At 31.0% G+C, this 24,055-nt stretch overlaps 2 protein-coding genes across 2 annotated transcripts; both read right to left on the reverse strand.

The window, feature by feature from the left end:
* Window positions 1–664: 664 nt before the first annotated feature.
* LOC145322413 (uncharacterized) lies at window positions 665–10,504 on the reverse strand. Its single transcript, XM_080164403.1, has 15 exons — window positions 10,385–10,504; window positions 9,958–10,058; window positions 9,460–9,512; window positions 9,095–9,208; window positions 8,397–8,539; window positions 6,973–7,058; window positions 6,384–6,445; window positions 5,904–5,985; window positions 5,465–5,531; window positions 5,011–5,087; window positions 4,684–4,749; window positions 3,362–3,443; window positions 2,502–2,592; window positions 2,134–2,196; window positions 665–1,258 (listed from the first exon to the last, which is right to left on the reverse strand). The coding sequence occupies exons 2-15, from the start codon at window positions 10,049–10,051 to the stop codon at window positions 1,160–1,162; spliced, it is 1,179 nt and encodes a 392-aa protein (XP_080020529.1). The 5' UTR covers window positions 10,052–10,058; window positions 10,385–10,504; the 3' UTR covers window positions 665–1,159.
* Window positions 10,505–10,794: 290 nt separating this feature from the next.
* Window positions 10,795–21,348, reverse strand: LOC145323073 (uncharacterized). Its single transcript, XM_080165453.1, has 17 exons — window positions 20,990–21,348; window positions 20,388–20,481; window positions 19,871–19,912; window positions 19,263–19,330; window positions 18,775–18,853; window positions 18,083–18,127; window positions 17,409–17,482; window positions 16,920–16,987; window positions 16,611–16,648; window positions 15,395–15,467; window positions 14,769–14,887; window positions 14,149–14,199; window positions 13,368–13,433; window positions 12,655–12,759; window positions 11,816–11,873; window positions 11,366–11,427; window positions 10,795–10,978 (listed from the first exon to the last, which is right to left on the reverse strand). Exons 1-17 carry the CDS (start codon window positions 21,027–21,029, stop codon window positions 10,795–10,797), a joined length of 1,266 nt encoding a protein of 421 aa, XP_080021579.1. The 5' UTR covers window positions 21,030–21,348.
* Between the last annotated feature and the right edge of the window lie 2,707 nt (window positions 21,349–24,055).

A 24,055-nucleotide genomic window follows, 5' to 3' on the forward strand; every position in this document is an offset into this window, starting at 1 on the left:
GTTTTGGGTAAGGTTCTACTTTACATAAGTTTCTTTGTTGTTCTGTCTTTCTCAAGTAAACAAGAAATAACTTTGTAAGAAGAAAAACGCAATTTAAATGTCTTTTTAAAGACTTATTTTACAAACTTTATTGCTTTATAGTGATTTAGATTAAATTTATGTTCAATGTTTTAAAAAATATCTAAGTATCACATATTTTAAAAATCAGTTAAAATTTTGAATTTTTACATTTTTGATATCATAAAAATTTCATGTAATACAATGATTCTAAAAATTATAATGTGCTTTCCCTCAGAGTTTCTGACGAGCACTGAAACTTATTTCCCTTATTTTTTAAATAAATTGAAAGTATGAAACGGATAATTTTTTTCCTATATTGGTGGCCAGTACCCAATATAATTTAACATTACCTAGACTAACACAATAAACAAATAAATGGCATTGAAAAACTAAGAGGATGGATGGGGGTGAGGGGGGGGGGGGAGTTTCAGTTATCAACAATCCATTTTTAATCTTTTTTTGGGAAATCGCCAATTATTTAGATTTTTAGGTTTAATTATATAAGAAATTGAGGACAAGTGTATCCATAAGAAGCGCAGCAATAACAAGCCATCACTATACAATAAAACAAGGATGACAACATCCATAAAAGCAAAGCTCTGAAATGGAAGGACAAACGAACATTAACACTTGTAGATTGTCAGAACTGAATTAGCAGAATATTAATTATATGCATCAGTACAAAAAATATTAAAAGAAAATTTGTTGCAAAACTGCATAAATAGATGATACTTTCTAAGGACATACTTACATTTTTGGGACTTGTTTATAGAGATGCTTTGCTTATAACATTGTACCTTGTTGTAATAGGAATCATTTTTCATAAAATCAGAAGAATCGGATAATTCTAACGTACAAAAATTTGTTGTCAAAAAAGATAAAAATCAACATGTTTAAAATAGACATTCGTTCATTCTGGTATTGATTATAGAGTTGCTACGCTTTCTAAATTGTACCTTACTACTACAGGAATTATCATGCAAAGTTTGGAATCGATAGAACAATTCTAACCTGTTTAAATTAACGAAAAGAACTAACTGTGACGTACGGACGGACGGACCTTAACTATAGAAAAGCTTTTCTATAATTATGATAATAATTAGTTAGCTACGAGGGGAGCATCCCATATGTTTCCAATGTTGGAATACTCTGCTTTGCACTCTATTCCCTTGTGGGCCCGAGATCTTCGTGCCTCATTCTAAAACAAAACAGCTGATAAGATACCCTATTGGGCCCTAGATCTTCATATGTCATTCTAGAATAACTAGGAATACGATACACGTCTGGGCCCGGGATCTTCGTGTTTTATACTAAAATAAATAGGGCTAAGATCAGGAATAAGGTATAACCAACCATCGAAATAAATCTAAAATAATATTTTGGTGGCAGATGTTAAGGTCGTCATTCTGCTATGTATTGAACAGCTAAAAATCAAGTTTCATGATTTTTTATTTAGTAATTCCGTTGTTGGTATAAGCTGAGATAAGATAATTTTGTGGGGCCGGGATCTTCTTGTCCTACTAAAAAAATTAAAAGTATGATATCCCCGGGATCTTTGCGTCACATTCTAAATTAAATCTATTCTAGAAAATAAACAATAAATTGTTTAGGCAGTTGTGTGTATTATTCATTAGTTAAAATTTATTTGTTAAACATCTCTTAAATTTCTATTATTACAATAATGGTGTAAGACTTGTATGCCCTAATCAATCCTTCCTATTATCATTCTTTCCTCTCCAATATGATTTTATCTATTGCTTATTATCTTTTTTTCTATTTTTTGTCTTACTTATATGGCCTGTATGAAAACAATGTGTGAATACACATTACTGCATAATTCCTAATTTTTAGGAAATTTGGGAAGAATTTTTTTTTATAAATTAACCATATCAATAAAATTTGACTGTATATATAAATGTATAATGTATATAATACTCATTTAATTCATTTATTATTTTTCTTTCTCTGTATGTACACCCAAGAATAATAAATCTAATCTAATCTAATCTAAACATGGTCATTTAAACATACCAAGTTTTACACCAGCCGCGGATATTCTAAAAAAAACTCAACCTGCATTTGATTTGTCAAGAATCTTGGAAGTTCAGAAATATTTGGAATCTCTCCTTTCATAACCTAAGGCAGAAATGTATTTAAAAATATAAGATTCAGAATAAAACAAGTAACGTTACGTCCAATTAAAGGGAATAAAAGAAGGTGTAAATATCATATACCAAAAATAATTACAAACTACTAGTTATCAAATATTTACCCTGCTACTATCCTATGTTTGCGTTGCTACCACATAACCAATATAACTTAACCTTGAGCAAAAACCAAACAAACTTAAAACTAACTTTCATATAAATTTATTTAAAATAAGAAGGGGGGGGGGTTTCTCTGCTCGACAAGGTTCTTTAATGAAAACTGCTGATTTTGACCTGTATGAAGCAACCAGTAAGGTAACCGTTCATCCTTCTAGGATGAGAGTCCACTGCTTTTGGAATCAAATTAGGGTCTGTCACAATTGTCCTGAAATATGAAAATTACTGTGAGAATGATTTATAATCTTAATCTTGTAGCAACTATATTATCACTTATTATCATTGCCTCGTTTTCTCTTCCCTTAGGTAAAACATAGAGTTTAGTTTAGCCTCAGACTCTTCAGGTATCTTACATGTGTGTAAACATAGAGTTTTGTTTAGCCTCAGTTTCATCAGGAATCTTACCTGTGTGTAAACATAGAGTTTAGTTTAGCCTCAGTTTCATCAGGAATCTTACCTGTGTGTAAACATAGAGCTTAGTTTAGCCTCTGTTTCTTCAGGAATCTTTCCTGTGTGTAAACATAGAGTTTAGTTTAGCCTCAGTTTCAACAGGAATCTTACCTGTGTGTAAACAAAGAGTTTAGTTTAGCCTCAGTTTCTTCACGAATCTTACCTGTGTGTAAACATAGAGTTTAGTTCAGCCTCAGTTTCTTCAGAAATATTACCTGAGTGTAAGCATAGAGTTTAGTTCAGCCTTAGTCTTTACAGGAATCTTACCTGTGTGTAAACATAGAGTTTAGTTTAGCCTCAGTTTCTTCAGAAATATTACCTGAGTGTAAGCATAGAGTTTAGTTCAGCCTTAGTCTTTACAGGAATCTTACCTGATTGTAAACATAGAGTTTACTTTAGCCTTAGTTTCTTCAGGAATCTTTACTGTGTGTAAACATAAAGTTTAGTTTAGCCTCAGTTTCTTCAGGTATCTTACCTTAGTGTAAACATAGAGTTTAATTTAGCCTCGGTTTCTTCAGGTATCTTACCTTAGTGTAAACATAGAGTTTAGTTTAGCCTCGGTCTCTTCGGGAATCTTACCAACCTCCCAATCCAACTTCTTTGAGGCTCCTATACATAATATATGATACATTCTATGCTAGTTGTGTTGCCTATGAGAGGGCAGGGAAGAAAGGAAAATAGAATAAAACAATTCCAAGATATCCATAAGATTCCACGAAAAGTACATCCAATTTGGACCAGCAATTCTACAGATCTCTAGCTTCAGATAAAAAACCTTACTACTTTACATTACAGGATATATGTTTTAAATGCATGTATTCAAATATATTTCTTGACCACCACCCCTCTTCCTCTCCATCATTTTAAATTTTGAAGAAAAACAAGGATGACAACATCCATAAGTAGCGAATCATAAACAATTAAATAGGAATTTAGATATTAGTTGACAAAAGAATGTATATTAGGAAAAAATCTCGAAACCTTTTCAACATTAGTTTTTAATTTCTTAATATTTTTTTTATATTTCAGTACTATGACTAACAGACTGACGGTCAAAGTAAATTACATACTGGATACAAACAGGAAATTTATTTTTGATATTTTTAACTACAAAAATTTAAAACAACGGACCATAAACACCAAAGACATGAGGAAAAATGTGAAAAATATAAAAATAGCCAAAAACCTGCAAAAAAGGCAGTCTGACCGCCATTGATGTGTTCTTGAAACGACAGTAAATTTAATTTTGATATCTATAACTGAAAAACTTTGGAAATTGGGCCATAAACACCAAAGGTATGGAGAAAAATGTAAAAAATACAAAAATAGCCTAAAACCTGCTTAAAGGCAGTCTGACCGTCATAGTTGTTTTCTTGAAACGATAGGAAATTTAATTTTGATTCTAAAACTGAAAAAATTTTGGAAATCGGACCATACACACCAAAGATATGGAGAAAAATGTGAAAAATACAAAAATAGCCTAAAACCTGCTAAAAAGCGGTCCTATCGCCAATGATGTTTTATAGTTAATTGTGCTCCTTGATAATGGGAATGTTGTCAAAAAATTTCAGCCTTTTATCTTTTATAGGAGCCGAGAAAATCACGTTTCCCCCAAACTAAGACGGACATACGGACAGACGGACAGACGGACATTTCAAATTATAGAGTAGCTTCGCTACTAAAAATATTTCTAGCCCTTGATGGCTTTTCCTAAAGGGTTAGTTTTCCTGCAAGGGAACTCCTAACCTAAAGGAACTCCTAACCTAAAAAAGCAATAAAATTTAAAAGCTAAATAGTTATCGTGTAAAATTAAATGATCATTCAGTAGTTGTACTTCTATAATAAATACCTGATTTTGATGAATTAGTGAAGTGGGAGGAGCCAGAAATTGATAAATCATCAGAAATAAAACTTCCTAAATAAAAGAAAATTTTAATGTTGTGGATAAATAGATTAAAGACATTTCTAGTGATAGTATAGTATAAAGCAATGTCCTTGGCCAGTAAAAAGACTCAACACACTATGTAATATTCCCTTCCCAAGAAGTTTTAGTACGAAGTATTTGTAAAATCAAACTATGGAGTTAACGTCCTTAAAAACAAACAACAGTCAGACGATCAAACTGAATGATAAATATCCTCTCAACTCATAAAATAATTCTCTAAAAACTGTGTACCTGGTGTATTTGGAAGTGTTCCAATTCCTGCTTTTATTTTTATTCTTGTATCCAAAACAAGCAATCTTCGTTTTACTCTGAATATGAAATCATCAATCAATAATATAATATGTAGACGTAGAGGTAGGATGTATATCTGTCTGTCGTACTAGGATATCTTATAAATCTCTAGTGGTTCTTACATTTAAAAAAACTTTCAAGGCAGGCCTTTTTTTCATATTTGGTGGAAGGCTAGCTTAACCCTGACAAGGGAATATAAAAACAGAAAAATATAAACAGAATAATGTTTAACACATTTACAGAATTAATTCAAGGATATTCAGGAAATGTAATGTTAAAAATATTTATTTTAAATAATTGCAAAGTGTCTCAATAACTCTCAATTGAATTGACTTGCTTTAAGACTAAATCATAGAGTGACTGCGCTCTTGTGTGACAAAATTATCATAAATACCTTGGATTTAGATTTGAGATAATGACTTGAAGTTTTGCCACAGGAAACATTGTTTCATTGCACATTACTAAAGATATAAAATCATTGAGTAAGATCCCATTAAATTTTCTAACCTAGAAGTTTTTACATATTTATTTAAATCTCTGAAATTCTTTACTAACCTGAGCAATTTTATAGGATTTAGCCTATATATCTTTAAAGGGGTTTATACTATATTTTAAATTTTAATAGCGTTACTTAGAAAGCAAGGATTTATACTATTTGCCGAAGTTAGTTTATTTAAACTCGAAAATTTAAGGGGAGATTAATCCACCTGTTCTCTATTGTAAGGTGAAGTCCTAATATAAAACCTAAAAAATAAAAATAATAAAGTATAAAATAGATTATTAAATCAACCTCAAGAAATTGAAATAGAGCCTCAATTAATAAAGATGTTTACCTAGAGCTGTGTCATAAATGATACCTCCTTCTTCACTGAATATTCCATATTTCAACTTCTTTTCAATACTCTCTGGAATACCCTAAAATATAATGTTTTGGTAATACTTTATTTAAAACTAGCGACTACGTCCCTAGAGGAATATGGGGGGAGGGGTACTTGGGGTAAGTGGGGGGGTGAGGGGTAAATAGACAACATAATTATTCTCTAATTATTCTCAAAAAGAAATTTTGATTGGGGTAATTTTTCTAGGAGCGATTACTCTTGGGAAAATAATTTAAAAAACCTTCCTTGGGCCTTTAAAGAAGCTTCATTGTAAAGGATAACCCAGTCGATACAGTGGTTAGCTAGACCTTAGGGTACAGACAGACAGATAGAGACAAACTGTTACTTTTATATAAGGTTGGAAAATTGAAGAACCTGGTTCTACTTTTAAGAATTTCTCAACATTCCTTACACCCAATAATTAATTATATTTACCTGTATTCCATAACCAGAATAGTAAAACAACAGAATATCTATATCTTCTGGGTCTTTGTTTACTAACAAATAAAGGAAAACATAGTTTAGATTTTCAATTTAAACATAAATCCATTACTATTTACTTAACACGAAAGGGAATATACCCAATTTGTTTTATAACGTCCACATACTCCCTATTTCAATAACAGTAATAAGATTTTTAAGACAGGTATATAGTAGAAGGCCAGGTAACAGTAAAGTCTGAGTAAAGCAGGAAGCAGTGATGGATCATGAACTAATTTTGTCAGAGAGAGAGAGAGAGAGGGGACGATGGGCTGTTTAATACACTAGTCTCCAAAGTTATTTGATAATGTTTTCGTATTCGTTTGCTTAAAAACTTTTGGGACTCACAAGTTCGGAGCCTAGCATCACAAGTTTGAACCTGGCATTATTTACAAAATTTGGGCAAAATCTTTGGAGGTAAATTATATTCCTTTTTGTAATCTAATCTAGAATGGGAATGTGCATTAATTTATCAGTCATTGTCTTATCCCTTTAGATCTCTGAATTTTGTGCAGATGTTACTCATTAAGTAAATAAATATAACCTGCATCCACATATGAAGAAACAAGACTGGCAAATTCTTCTGTAGAATTTATATTTTCATAATAATTATTGGTGCCATATCCACCCCTGAATAACAAATATAAATTATTCTGTAGAATTAATATTTTCATAATAATTATTGGTGCCATATCCACCCCTAAATAACAAATATAAATTATTCTGTAGAATTAATATTTATAGTAATTATTGGTGCCATATCCACCCCTAAATAACAAATATAAATTATTCTGTAGAATTAATATTTATAATAATTATTGGTGCCATATCCACCCCTAAATAACAAATATAAATTATTCTGTAGAATTAATATTTATAGTAATTATTGGTGCCATATCCACCCCTAAATAACAAATATAAATTATTCTGTAGAATTAATATTTATAGTAATTATTGGTGCCATATCCACCCCTAAATAACAAATATAAATTATTCTGTAGAATTAATATTTATAGTAATTATTGGTGCCATATCCACCCCTAAATAACAAATATAAATTATTCTGTAGAATTAATATTTATAGTAATTATTGGTGCCATATCCACCCCTAAATAACAAATATAAATTATTCTGTAGAATTAATATTTATAGTAATTATTGGTGCCATAACCACCCCTAAATAACAAATATAAATTATTCTATAGAATTAATATTTATAGTAATTATTGGTGCCATATCCACCCCTGAATAACAAATATAAATTCTTTTGTAGAATTAAAATTTTCATAATAATTATTGGTTCCATATCCACCCCTGAATAACAAATATAAATTCTATTGTAGAATCAAAATTTTCATAATAATTATTGGTGCCATATCCACCCCTGAATAACAAATATGAATTCTTTTGTAGAATTAATATTTTCATAATAATTATTGGTGCCATATCCACCCCTGAATATAAAATAATTAATATATAAGCGCAGCTACTCATACAACGAGATGATGACTGTTAGAACCCATAGTGATAAATGACTCTGTATGCTGTTAGTTAAGTGACACAATAATTTTTAGTACAAAATTAATATTGTCAATGTCACATTTACAAAATAATGATTCATATTAGTTGATTCTAGTTGATCCCTAGCCTTATGGGGTGGACGGGGAGGTCAGGAAAATACCTTAATAAGGCATCCCTGTAAAAGTACTACCAGATTGGAGATCTTTTGCTTCTGCCAAAAAAATATTTACTTCTTTATACAACAGGATTAAAAATGTTAATTTTTAAAGATTTAGCACTTATAATATAAAATCAGTACTTATGTTACATATTAGCACAATTGTCCTTGTTCTAATTTTATTCAAAGTAAAAAGATAATGACACATAAAATAAAAAAAAATGTTTAATAAAAAAGATATTACTTTAAAAGTCAATTGTGTCAGTCAGGATATAGAAAGGATATCTTACTTTGCTAGAAGATTGCTAACATCCTTGATATCATTCATAGGGTTAGCAGACAGAGTAGCCCACTCCTTCCCCAGATAATTTCTGTTTCCTATAAGCAGCGTCCTACGTTTCATTCCGCGTTCCTGTCGTACGTTCCACTCAACCTACAAATATTTAAATTATGTGTAGTCATTTTTATAATCTTAAAGATTAGAAATAGAAACAAAATATCCAGCAATAATTAAAAAAAAACAAATTATGACATTTAAAGTTTTTCATTATTTCACAGGCTGGAAGTTAGACATTTTTAAAATGGTCTTTATGTTCCTATTTTATTCTCCAAGAAAAAACTCTCAGATGCAAGTATAAGATTGTCCCTAAACTTAAAAAGGAAAAATTATAGGGCAAATTACTTGACAAAAGCGTTTCATATTCTTACACAAAATTTATAATTGATTGGCATAATAGTAAATACTTTAGCTCTCCTTACATTTCTTTCCTCTCAGAGAAACTCTCAACTACGCTCCTAGCATCGGGGGGCTCGATGGTAAAAAAACAGGGTAGAATTATAGCCTAAATCCTCACCACCACTGAGTTTAAAAATAAAATAACACAAAAACACCGTGGAACATATTTAAAGCATTCCTACCTATATTAGAAAACTCAATCTCAGTGTTTAACAATTCTTAACGAAACCAAGAAACAAAAAATCTTTTTACCTGTTGTCTTACTAATGGATCTTGAGAATATTTTAAATTTGTTATTTGAATTCTTCGTCCAGGGAATAGAACACTTGTAGTGACGCCATTACCTCTACTATACATCTCTTTAGCCTATATATATATATGTATATATAAACTTGCAGGGAATAGAACACTTGTAGTGACGCCATTACCTCTACTATACATCTCTTTAGCCTATATATCAAGGTTTAAAAAATCAAATCAATAGGTCTAACTAGTATCCTTATTTTGGTAAAATAATAGAAAACTAACTGCAGTTTTGGAGATATTTAAGGACACAACTAAAGACCCTAGATTCATTTATACAATTTCTTTTGGATGAAATTTTAAAAGAAACTAACCTCACTTAGAAACTGTTGCATACCACGCAGGATAAATGTTGAAGAGGGTCTTTCTAAAAATTTATAATATATATATATTATTAAATTTAAAAAACTAAAAAGAAATTATTATTGTGATAAGTTATAGCTATAGAAATAGTTTTCAGTGCATTTGATCAAAGTGCCTATTGAGCACAACTAAGCCCCTCTTCTCTTATTTTTCAACAATTTAGAGATAAAAGTGAATGGAAGTTTTTTCCCTATGCCTAACTCCTGCTGGTGGTAATAACTTTACGGGTTCTATTCTTGCGGGGCTTTCCAGTACCTAATGTATTTTATCTAAAAAATATTTTTTTATTTATGTAAAACAAGTTTCTTTGATTAAAAATGAGATACTTTCATCTCTTAGATTAAGTTCCTCATTTATCTATTTCCTTAAACTTTTACCTATTTTAATTCAGTATGGACACACATACCTAGAGGTTAATAGAGTAGCTTTGCCATTAAAATAGATGATACCTGGGGCAGAATATTGAAAACAGTCAGAAAGGAACTTTAGTTTGGGAACTTTTTCTAGTTCACTCAAAATACTTGGAGATAATCTCTTTACCATTGCTTCCCTGAAAATTTTAACTTTATTGAAAATACGTTCTTTGCAATAGGGCGCTTAAACAGGAATTTACAAGTGTTTTTTTCAATACTGCCTTACTGAATTTTAACACCCATTTGATGCAAAATTAAAAGATATGCAAGTTTTGGTTAAGTATGAATTGATTTTCTAGGGAAGATAAAATTTAATAGGTGAAAATGATTAATATTGAGTTATATTGCAATGTGTTTTATGACTAATTTTGAGACAATTTGAAGTTTTTTCAGATAAAAGAGTTCCTTCTTCAACATTCTACTAAAACTGCTTAATTTTAGAATTATTTATAAGATATCAAACCTTAAAACATCAAAAATATTAGTCTGATCCGCCCCCTTCCTTAGTGCTCCTACATCCCAGAGTTTTTTCTCCAGTAGAATCTCCAGGATGACCGCTCCAAGGGCCCAGATATCTGATTTCAGATCAAGTCAAGAGCATGTTTTAGTTATCTCAGCTACCATTAATGATGAAGGTCTTATTTTTTATGTGTGAATACTCAGGATTCATGTTATGCATATGCCATTGACCGTTTTTAGCCGTTTTTTTTTGCATACTATACTGAAATATTGAAAACCCTGTATGAATGAATGCCACCTAAATTGTTTAAGTTTGTGCTAATAATGAACTGCATACGTAAACGGATTTTAAATTTCATTTTTGAGTGTGTTTTTCTTCTAGCTACACGCCTCCTTTGTATTATTAGAGCTTTGTTATTGAAGACTTTTTGAAAGCCTTGTTAATCCTGTTTTAATAGCATATGAACCTGTAATGATTAGTCGTAAATTTGATAAGAATAGAATACTGCATATTTCTGTCTTGATCCCTGATTTAAGATCAGCTGTTTTGGAGGATAATATCAATTCTGGGGCCTGCTCCATATGCAACATGTTACTCCTAAAGATCAAAGTTAACAAACATGCAAAATTAATTCCGTTTTGCATGAATATTAATCAATAATTAATGAAATTAAAAGAATTGAAAATCATTATTATTTAGAAATAAACAAGCCTACAAACCAGGGATCTGCAGGGATAAGACAAAAAACGATAAATTGATGTACATCCACAATGCTGATACTCACAATCATCAGTTATGTTCATTACAATTAGTGGTTGAAAAGTTTGGACAATTAACATTATGCACCAACCAATCAAAATTTATAGAAGTCCCCAAGATTGATAAGCCTGCGAATAAGAAAAAGTTATTATAAGACTTTGGAGACTAGTGTACTAAACAGCCCAATGTCCCCTCTTTCCCTGAACATAATCACTAAAACTGCACCTATCTAGATAGTCTTTTATTCCTCCATGTTGTGCACACCAAACCATGTCCTCAACTCGACTCTGCAAAAAAATGAAATTATCCAGTTATTTTGAAAAATACAGGTTAAGTAAATAAAAGCAACATTTGAGTAAAGGTGGCATTTGTCCCTCAACCTTTAATTTTAGTTTTATAAAGAAAAAGAAAGCAAAAATTCTGTGGCAACTTCGTGGTATGATGGTGTTATCCTCCCCTAAAAACCTTCCCTGGACCTATGAAAACTTTACTGTAAACTGGAAAACCATATAGATAGATACTTCTGTAGAAACAGACAGATAGACAAATTATTATTATATAAAACAATCTCACTCCCTTGTTATCAATTTATGTCAAAAAGGGGATAGTAGAGTAGTTTTTGTGTTCGACTAGGCACTTTGAGAGAATACGCCAAAATATAAAAACAAAACGAACCTGTATTTCAGGGGCTCTCAGTCTAAACCTTAAAGTTTTTCCATCCACAAGAATGTTTCTGAAAGATTAAATTGTATCATTACAAAATTTTAACTTTATGATTTGTTCATAAAGTCCTTAACTCTAAGTTCAAAATGGAAGTCTGTCATACTGGATATATATTAACTCAAGCACATTTTAGGCCTTAAATCATATATAAAGAATCATGATTAAAAGATGATAAAAATCGCCAAACAATAGAGCTATTGAATGTAAAGTAATTAAGCATTACTCAACACACAAAGTGGAGGAGTATCGGTAAACGTATAAAGTAAAACTTCATTTATGTATTTTGTACACATGGCCAATAGACATACAGATCAAATCATTTTATTCTATTTGTCATTGGTATAGGCATTTTTCAACGAAAATTTAAGCTGTCTATCTTGAATACCAGCTGAGAAATTCACGGTTTCCCAATTTTAGAATAGTTTCGCTACTTTAATAATTACCTGGTAGCTATATGTTGATGGGTTATGGGAGAGGAAAGATTATGAAGATAATAAACAGATTCTGCAACATATGCTTTATAGAGTAGTTGTGCTACTAACAGTATTGTAATAATTACCTGGTAGCTATATAGAGATATAGAGTAGTTGTGCTACTAACAGTATTATAATAATTACCTGGTAGCTATATAGAGATATAGAGTAGTTGTGCTACTAACAGTATTATAATAATTACCTGGTAGCTATATGTTGATGTGTAATGGGAGAAGAAAGATTATGAAGATAATAAACAGATTCTGCAACATCTACTTTATAGAGTAGTTGTGCTACTAACAGTATTGTAATAATTACCTGGTAGCTATATGTTGATGGGTTATGGGAGAGGAAAGATTATGAAGATAATAAACAGATTCTGCAACATCTACAGCTCCCTCCAACTTCTCTTCTTCTGTTATCCTAAACAATGATAGTTAAGTCCGTAAGTCACAAAGCTAATTATAGGCTAAATTAAAGCCCCGAATGGACACCATGGAAACTGTCCCAATTTTGTATAACTTTTGCGGAACATGTTCCAGTTACGTCATATTTTTCTTTCCCGAAAAAGGGAAGGGGGGAAGAAAATCTCTTCAAAAGAGATGGGGAAAACCCCCTTTTCTCCCATCTCTTTTTTCTTCCCCCCTTCCCTTTTTTTTCTTTCCCTCTTCCCTTTTTCGGGAAAGAAAAATATGACGTAACTGGAACATGTTCCGCAAAAGTTATACAAAATTGGGACAGTTTCCATGGTGTCCCCGAATGGTCAAGGTCCCCCAAAGGGGTTAAGAATAGGGAAAAGACACAACCACTGCGCTAACCCCATTTTTTTCAATTTATATCAGAAGTAAGCAGGAAGGTTTCATTGCCCAATGGTACTTTGAGGGGAAGCAACACAATACATTTAGGGAAAATAGAGAGCAAAATAATAAATAGAGAATAGTAACAGAAAACCAATCCTATCCATATGCTGTTTAAACACATAACACATGTAGTATAGAAAATTTCTATCTTTAGTGTCAAGAGTTTAATACCTTAAAACTTCTCTAAGTTGTTTAGTCTTCTGATAATCCAACAATGTACACCCAGCTATATAGTCACTAAAATAATAAATTAAATGAGATCCATGAGTGGCGAAGCTCACAAATATTAACTCAAGAAGATAAGCCAAGCTGCTGCAAGGGAGAGGTGATAAAAATAGTTTAAAGAAGTTTAAAGTTAGAATTTAGAACATTTATAATATATATAAGCTGAAGACTTTCATATTCCATCAAAAGAATATCTATATTAAACATTGCATAGCAGACAGACAAGTAATTGTATAGTTAATGCTCAATGACAATATGAATTTCCACACTAAATGTAACCAGTATGTTTTTAATAATAATTGAGAATAGTTATTTCTCGCATCGTATTATAAACGGCTTTCCGCGGATATAGAATGTACTTCGTCACCTCGGGGCTAAAAAAACTAGTTTTAATCTTATGATTGTACATTTCTATATTCGTAGAAAACTGGATATAATACGATGCTAGACATAGTTTTTTCGTATGGATGAGAACCGGTTCCTATCCACCGGATTCGAATGAATACGAGAAAAACAATTATTTTCCATCAAAATTTATGTAGACAGATACTTAACAAGGATGACAACATCCATAAATCATGGAATGGACAAATGCAAAATGTAAGTTATATACCAGTTATGCAAAACTCACAGAAAATCACGAAACCTCTTTTGAAAAGGTTTAAATCTTTTTAAGCATGACAGACAGACAGACAAAACAATATCTAAAAAGTTTTAAATAGTCTACCTTAAAACATAGGCAACATACTTCTTGTGATTAAAGCAAGTTCCAAGGTACCTAAATAAAATAAACATTACAAATTATATATATTTTACCAGCCGGTGATCCTGTAGGATCTAATAGTCGAAAACAGTCTAAAACCATCTTTATATTTATGTAAAGTTTCACTAAAAATGAAAAATCAATCTGTTAATGGGTAAGGGAGACATTGAATAATAAAAAAATCCTTACTGTTCTTTCAGAGGACATATTTTGATATTTATTTAAATTTTTAACTCAAACAACATGCACTTCTGACTGTTTATGACTAATATCTATTTATTTGTCAAGACATTCCCACTTTTCATGATATTATCCAGTTTTACAAAACGCAGGACTAAAAAAGGTAGATTGATCTGAAATAGAATATAGAATACGTGGATATTATGACAGGGTAATTTTTATCATTTATTTAGGTTGCTATTATAGTCTTCAGATTTTGATCAATACATTCCTACATTCAGAGGAGGGGATGGGGTTAAGTCATAAGAATGTTGGGAGTATCGTTATATTAGCCAGCTGGGACAAACATATCATCAGGGTATGCAAGAATAGATAGATAGATAGATATAAAATTGAAGCATGACCTAACATATCTTGGATGCTGAATCAGTGTTGGTAGCTGAGAATCTTTATCCATAATATAATTCTTTATTTCTTCAAATATTTGAGGGTACAGTGGAACTACATACACCAGTATTTTGTCCTAGATAAAACGATATTAGGTAAGAATAAGTTTATGATTCTAAGGTGGGTTGAGAAAAGCATCCGCGACTAACCCACAAATCTAAACCTGTTTGGATGTTTTGAAAAGGGGGATTTCTACATATTTATATTTGGGTCAGGTTTAGAGTTTAAGCTGATTTTAAAAAAATATAAAAGGTTGATTCCCTGAGGCTTACAGGTGGGTGATGCTCGGCTGCCGAGCTCTGGGAAAAGACCCTTTAAGAAGCTTTACACACGCTGGAGTTTATGTGATGTAAACATAAAACTGCAGTCATATTAAATGACAAATTTAGTAATATTTGAAATTGGATGTATTATGTCAACGTGAATTTCAGCCAAGCTAGTTATTACATTAGTACAGATTTACTCACAATATCTGCAAAACAATGTATGTTAACTTCCTAAAAAAGTACAATTCTTTCTCTATAATTATGTACCTAACTGTTCACTTGGGCCTTAAATGTTTCCAACAAATTTTGAAAATTACCTGGTGCAACTCCCCTGTGTGGATTGAGAAAAATTCATGCTGCGACAAAACATCTCCAATAGTAATCTTTGTCCTGAAAATTAAATCAAAATAATTTACTTGCACAAATATGTCAGGTGCTTGTCTTAGTAATGCAGTAATTTTGTTTCGTTATTTGTTAATTCTGTATTATAACAAACTAACAATCCCATTTTCAATCAAAAGCGTTTTTTACTACATTAAGTTATTGTAAATGCATACAGTTAAGCCAGTGAATAATTTTTTAAAAAAATATAATTAGAGTGGTATGCTAGCAATGTTTCCAATTTTAACAGGGTTGATTAAAGTGCAGTCTTCAACTAAATGTTTTATGTGCATCTCTGACATTTTCTTTATAAATTGTATCTATTAAAAGTGTACAAACTGTCAAACAGAAGGTAATTAACAACCTAAAATAGTAAGTCTATTTTAGGCTTAAATACATGGATTTTGAGGGATAAGACAATGGCTAATAAACTGTTAAGCATCCCCAACTACCAAAATGTCCCTTTTGTAAAAAAATAAATTAATAAACCAACATATGATAAAGCTCTCCAATAAACTTGGGTGACTTTATAATTTTAAGTCCAATTTCCCCTCCATTAAACATTAGTTAATCTGTTTTAAGTTAGTAAATGTAAAACCAAAATATGATAAATTGTAATTTCCTATGCCTAAATGATTTCATTAAATATTAATACTAAAAATTCCTTTTTCAGAATGGCTTTGAAACCGATTAAAATCCACCGGATTAGTCCGGTTCTCAGCCATACTGAAAAATTGTGTATAGCATCGTATGACGGACGATTTTCCTAAATATCAAAATAAAAATCATAAAAATGAAAACCAGTTTTCATTTTGATATCCGCGGAAAGCTGACTATAATACGATGCGACAAATTCCTTTTATAGCACACAGTACTCTTTAATTTCATATACTCTGTGTGTATTTGTATTCACTTCCACTAATTTATCCTATTATCAAATAATTTCAGAACTATACTCATTATAAAAAAAAGCAAAAATGACCATTTACCTTTGATTCACTCTTTTATACACTTCTTATTATTTATCATTTTTTGTTGTTGTTGTAAATTTGTTAACATTATGCGGACGTGATAATAAAAATAAAATGCACACATATCCATATATATATATTTCTATTGTTATACATTAACAAATATTTTTTACTGACTTACTTTGTTATTCTTGTAATTCGGCTTTGTGTTCCTTCGACCTAAGAATATATAGTAATAAAAATGGGAACAGTTTATTACAGGGCTAAGCAGCCACAGCAATTAAAACATATCGCAGCATGAAGTATGCGTTAAATGTCGTCTTTTAACGGCAGAGTCAACAAAACTGCAGCCATTATAACTTATATATTTTTTAAGAGCTTTTACCTCAGCTGCAAATTTGTCATACTGCCGCAGCCGTATGTCTTTAATAGGCGAAAGCAAAGCCGTGTGAAAAAAGACCTAAAACTATGCACATAGACTTAGATTTACCTTTATAACTGTATTATCATCAGGTAGAAATTCCATAGTCTGTCCTGTTTTCTCTTTTATCTCATATTCTAAAATAATAAAATTAGAATTTTTACATTTTCAAATTCACATCTCGACAGCCACTGTAACAACAAGAGTAATAGAGTAGCTTTGCTATTTAAAAATTAACCTGGTTCATCGTCCCTTGTGTTTTAGTCAATGTAATCTGCATGGAAAGTAGCAGGGTACCTTCAATTACCTCGTACGTGCGGGATTGCAGTCAAGGACCTTATCGACGTGATGTACTGTCCAGGTCCTGGTCCAGCAATCCAGAAGAACTAAGGATGACTGTTACGCACCCTTCTCTGTCCAAACACCCAAGGATATTAGGTCACCATTAACAACATTAAGTAGCAGGGTGCCTGTCTGTAGGTAACTTAGCTTAGGAAATTACCAACTACTGGACCGATAATGTAATTCTAAAAGCAGCTTCACTAGTTTTAAATTTACCTGGTTCATCGTCTCTATCTAATATCTCATTAAGATGATCATCTAATGTTATGTATCTGTCTGTGTTCAGTCTCCTAAAACATAAAGGAATACAACAAATGTGTATCGGAACCTTCAAAAAATAATTTTGACGAACCTCAAACTGTCCCACTTTGAGAAAGACGATTCAAGTGACGTCATATACGTTTCGGGAAAGAAAAAGGGAAGGGGGGAAGAAAATCTCTTCACTAAACGTATATGACGTCACTAGAATCGTCTTTCTCAAAGTGGGACAGTTTGGGGTTCGTCATAATTCTATGTTTTTTTTTTGAAGAATAACCGACAGACAGACGGGTAAAATTTTAAATCTTAATTATCTATCTTCAATAGCAGCTGATAAAATCACATTTCCCGTATAGCGGTAAGGCTTGACTGACGGACTGACGGACAAACAAACAAAAAGTAGCTTCGATACTAAAAATGTTACATTAAACTGTTTTGGATTTGCCCCTAGCCCCCATATCATTGTTAATAGTTTTTAAAAAAATAGTTATTGCTATGACCATACAAAGCTTCAGAAAAGCCGTTCATGGGATCTTTATTGAACAAAAACATTTTACCACATCAAATTACTTATTTATAACTTAGGACAGTATTAATTAAAGGTATTAATGAAAGGTAGTTAAAATTCTTACTTGGCAGTTGAAGGCTTTTTAGAAGGAGTTGGAGATATTTCCTGATCAAAGAATAATAATTAGTTTTAGATGAGAAGTAAGTGTAATTTTCAATTTTTTTAATGTAACATCTTGTTGTACATATATTTTTTTTTCTCATACTTAAAATTTTGTTTTATTTAATGCTATATTTTTTCACTAGCGGCTTCGCCCCTAGCCTCTATGGGCTTTGCCCCATGAGGTAATTAAAAAAAAAATTAAAAAGGGGGGGTTGGGGGTGTCCCACCCCACAAGAAAATAGCTTAAAACCACCACAGGACCAATAGGTATATACCCTGAAGAGTAGAATCCGATCGGTTCAGTTGTTACCGAGATCTTAAGACAGACGGAAAAATGGACAGACAGACAGACATCATTCTACTTTGTATTATAGATACTATAATTTTTTTTTTAATTCCTTATGTATACAAATTTAGGGTCAAATAGCCACTAAAACTCAAATTAACTTAATGTATGGGTTTATAAATCCGTTTTGTCTTGTACATTTTATAAAAAATATTTGTATAACTCATATGTACAATAGTGCACAGTTCAGAATCAGACCCTAAAGTTTTCCCCCAAATTCACATTTATCTAAATTTGTCATTGTCGCGCTACTTAAGATAAACATAATTGTCCTTGTTATCAAATAAATTATTATTCTATTCTCCTGTTCTCTGTGTAAAGGCTCCACAGTTTCTTCTAAACACTTACAGAAAGGAAATATTCTTGATAATTGGGATTTCAGTTTCCCTGAAATGATATAAAATCTGTAGAAAATCATATGGGTAATATATGTAAATATTGTAAAAAATGAACAAAGAAGGTTTAACATATCCTCTCCTCTTTCATATTTGCTCTTAAATTGGGCCTTTAAAGATTTGAGAATGAAAAAAATAGGAGAAAACATGTCTTCCAAGTTTCTTTTTAGAGATCTTTCTAGACATACACATGCATTTGCATAACACATTGAGGAAAGGTACATTAGACTGGTATCCAAAGTTTTGTAACCACGTTATCTTATTCATTGGTTCCAAACTTTGAGTATTTATATAAAAGTTTGATTAGTTTGTTTGACTAAAATTTGAGAAAAATGATCATCCTTTGTCTTATCCCTTAAGATTCCTGCATCTAACTACTTCATGACAAAGAATCTATGTACCTGTGCATGTATTACAGTATCTGCTAATATTATTCTTTCTACTTGGACAGCAACCCATTCTTTTACTTCTAACAGATAAATTTATTAATTCAAAATGTGAGTTTGTAGGCATATGAAGAATTCTTGGTTTATGGGTTACTTTTAAAAATTCATTTCTAACAGTTGGTCAAACTTGAGGCCAAATAGTTTTTTTTTCTGTCGGTAAAATTTCCCTCCCCTATGTCTATGTAAAATATCTGAGGTGGATTCTTAAAAAAGATCAGGGTCGCTGCATCGCTGCCTCACCTAAATTGTTTTTGTAAAAAATCCTCCAGAATCACATAAAAAATCTATAAAAATTATATAAATCTTATGTTAATAACTCTTCTATGATTTTATTTAATTTTTGTAGATTTTTTTATGTGATTTTAGAGGATTTTTTCACAAAAACAATTTTGGCGAAAGAAAAAATCTGCGAAAAGAATCCACCTCTGGTTTAGATAATGGTTTATGATTTTATACAAATAGCAAAGCACTAATTTTAGACAGGACTTGATAGATTAGATGCGTATTCTCTTGATGAGACACTAAACATAAACATTCAGCATGATTTTAAAATAAATATATTCCTTTGGTCTAATGTCTGTTGGGGGTTACAGCAGAAACAAACTCTAAAACACACAGATTTCAAGCAGTGAAATGACAATTCAAAGCTCCAAGGCTACACATCTTTTTTTTTTTAATTAACTGATCAGAAGAATTGACATATTTAAAGAAGTTATAAATCGTCAATATCACTCCAGCTTATAGGTGGCTTACGCGCGGCTAACAATCCCTTTTTTTCAGATGCGGTTTACAGTGGCAAGCTGCATATTTCATAACTTAACATTAGATTTATTAGGCTACTGAGGAAATAAAATACACTCCGTTGCTATATTTTGATACAGATTTCTGATTATTTTTGTATTTCTTAAACTAAACAATAAACGTTATTGATATCGTGTCCGTCCGTCCATACATCTGTAGTTGAAATGGGATTTCTAAGTGGGAAATACAACTACAGAAGATTGCCTGCTAAAAAATATGAATATTTGGAAATAAGAACATCCATTTAAACAAAAACTGAAGAGAAATAAGTAAACTAACCTTTTCGATAAGTTGTTAGCATTAATAAATTGTTTATTTTTCATAATATAGATTCCAACTCCGATAACAGTTATCAGAACAAACAAAAACAAAACTAAAAAATTAAAGAATTATTTATAAACATCAATCAAGAGCCTTTGAAAATTATATCTTGAGTTATATTTAGTAAAGTTAAAGTGACTCGAAACTTGAAAGCGAGCATAATTGGATGTGTTTTATTGTATGTTTATCTGTTACACGAGTTTTTTTTTTATCTGCATTTTTATCGATTGTATCAGTAATATAGAGATTGGACAATGGACAATAGATTAATCTTACACCAATTATAGGGATTACAATTCTGCCATTTGTAGAATACAACTATTACTAGTAAAGTTTGGTAATGATATTTTGATATTGTCCTAACCTCTCCCGATCCATAAATTCTAAATCAAACAAAGTTTTTTTTATAAAAAGTGTATGATTCATTACTCCTTCAGATAGACTGTCATGTGGTCGGACAAACGGTAAACTCTAGTGCATAGAGTAGCTGCAGACATTTAGGAAAGATGATCTTATTATTTTTAAACAATTCAATAGCTCGTTATTTGTTAAAATTGTACCTGCTATTAATACTATTATAATTTCCATGTTTAACTCCATTTTCACTTCTTAATTATAATTTTCTATCAACATAAAATAGAATTTAAAAATCCGCAAAATCGATTTAAATCTCTTTCAGTAAAAAAGGACAGAGTAAATGCACTATTTAAAGCAAAACTGAACTTGTTTAGCATAAATGTCAGGACTTTCTGGTAAAGACTATAGAGCTGCAATGCTTTTCAAATTATACCAATTTGTCAAAGGAATACATGTTCTAGTTTGCACTTGTTTGATCTTACTCGGAAGTTAAGACATGCCTAAATTGTAGAAAAGCTTCGGCGTTAAAAGTCAGGGAAAAATACAATTATAATAATAATAAAATAAAAGAATTAGTCACTAGTTTAGCTCACATGTACATAAACCTGTTCCAAAATATTTCAAATTTCATTAGGATAATTATTTCTATTACAAAATGGACTATTTTTGTTAAAAATGCAGTTATATTATTCACCTTTATTGGTTACTATGAACTAATAAAAATTTAACAATAATATGCTTTCTTTTTTAAAAAAGATTCCATGGTCACTAAATTTACACACACACAATACGATACATGGAAATGTATTCTGAAGCAAATTCAAACAGAAATTTATGAAGAATCAAAAGAATTTCAAGAAACTGAAAATTTTTTATTATATTATAAAGATTGGGCAATTAAGTATTCTTTTAGGGACTAGACCATTTCATAAAAAAAACACTAATTGCCTGTCCCAAAGAAACCCCTAACCACTGAACCGATATTGTTCTTCTTTATAGTAAAGTTTGTGTTATAGATTCCAGGAAGGTTTTAAGTTCCCAAGAGAAATTGCTCCCACAAAAGTGCTATTATAAAAACCTTAAAGGACGTATCAGCTTATGATCCATTTAATTATTTTTGTACGCATGTTATTGCTCCGCTACCTATGTCCACAATTGTCCTTTATATAATACTTGTCTCTCTATCCTACTGAAGTACCAATACTTTTGCCCATATTTTATAATTCATAGAAATCAGGGGAAAATGGATGTTTTATGAATGTTTTATTATTACTATTCTATAACTATGTCTCATCCATATGTTGGCTGGCTCATACATAAAACCTATAAAAAAAAGAAACTATCATATATTTATTCACATCCAAAACTCTAAATAAATAGACATTAGACTGTCGACGCTACCTAATGTCAGCCAATGCCACTTTTTATTAAAGCCATGTCGATGTAAAACTGGAAAAAATATAGTTCAAAAAAAGTATATCGATATTATATCTGCCACGATCACTTTTCATAGAAGCCATATAGTAGACATAAATACTTGAAATTTTATATCGATATAAAACCAACAATTTTGACAGTGCATGTTTTAATGCGTAACAATTGATTTGATAGATTTGCAACTTTGCAATTTTTTTTGGTTGAATATACCTACTATATAATTAGGGTCTGTCCTTCAGATCATCAGTGTTTGAAGGTACTCTTACATTGTGGATTCTACGCAGCGAGATGTAGTTAGCGCCATCAAAGATTCTAAGCAGCAAAATAAAAAGTTATGATGACTTACTATACTGGCAAAATAAACAAAGAAATTATTCTAAAAGTATTTACAATCCCTTTATCTTATGCTGATATAAAAATTAACATCAATCATTTAAATAGCATATTTTTAAATCATGCGTTTCATGAATAAAAATCTATTTGAGAATAGAATTTGTCATTTTATTATTGACGCATCACAATCTCCTGTTCTTTTTTATTCATAATTATTGTTTTTGTTATTGCTGCGTAACTAATAAACTAAAATGTCCCTGTTTCTACGCATGGCACTCGAATAAGAAAGTGGCTAAACAACTTTTTCATAACCATTACAAAGCATCTATAAAACATTCTTATGAAAGATATAATATAGAAAAAAAAACATGCAAAAAAACTATGTTGCTATAGAAAAAAATATTATTAACTTTAATAAAGAAACGTAGCTACTCTATAACTAGTGATTGTACGTCCTTCCTTTCTTTTATACATTAGATTTTCAAGACTGCTATCAAAGATAGGGGTTCAGTCGTGTATCAATTTTTATGGGATAAATTTTTCTCGCTTTAATAAATGTAAAGATACTTGGTTTCTTTTAGTCAATATTTACTTTAAATGTAATAATTATTAAGAAGAATCAGAATAAATAATTCCACTTGAAGCTTAACAACACTTTAACAGAAAGAAAATCAGGAATATTTTAAGCAAAATACAAAAACTTGAGTTATTTCTTTTGTTAATAAATCCCGAAATATGACATTTTTGTCAGTTGTGTATAATGAATCAAAATCCGTTTTAGAAAAGGATATATAAAATATGTCGTCAATTTAAGTTGGTAATATAGACCTCATTTGTGGTAAGTTCGTTCCTCCAGTAAAAGCGAAGGGGATGACGTAAAGAGGGTGGATGAAGGGTATTGTTATCTTAGCATGTTGCGAGTATCACATATTAGATTAAATCTGGTGCAACATCCAAGTATTGTTATAGAGTAACTGCGCTACTAAAAATTAATGCTATTATCATATTTACTTAACCTAATAGTTTGATAATAAGCAGTTACACAATAAATCTCATTCAAAACAAGGATAATGATATAACAAGCTAAACACAATTTAAAGTTTGAAAGTGTGCCAGTGTAATTCATTGGCGTGCGGTAAGGGGGTGTGATGTGGTGTTAGCCCCCGCCTTAAAATTTTAATTGGGAAGTCCTACCATCATTATTTTTTATTCCCCATGGTTTCACACTCCCCTGGTGAATTGCTGCGCACGTGACTGGTGTCATAGCAAAGCGTATAACTTGATTTGTTAGGTAGATTTTTTTAGTGAGTCTTCAATTCCGCACATATTATACATAACTTATAGTCATTAGAACCGCATATCATTACAACAATCACACAAATTGTGACGATATGTTTAACCGGTAATAAATCTTTTTATAGTGACTATAAAAAATGAAGTCATACTGGTCTACCATTGGTAAATAAAATGTTTACTGGGCTGCCATTGGTTCTTTGGTC

This window comes from Acartia tonsa, chromosome 6 (genome assembly GCF_053477335.1).
Source record: "Acartia tonsa isolate MP-2025a chromosome 6, ASM5347733v1, whole genome shotgun sequence".
NCBI classification, from domain to species: domain Eukaryota; kingdom Metazoa; phylum Arthropoda; class Copepoda; order Calanoida; family Acartiidae; genus Acartia; species Acartia tonsa.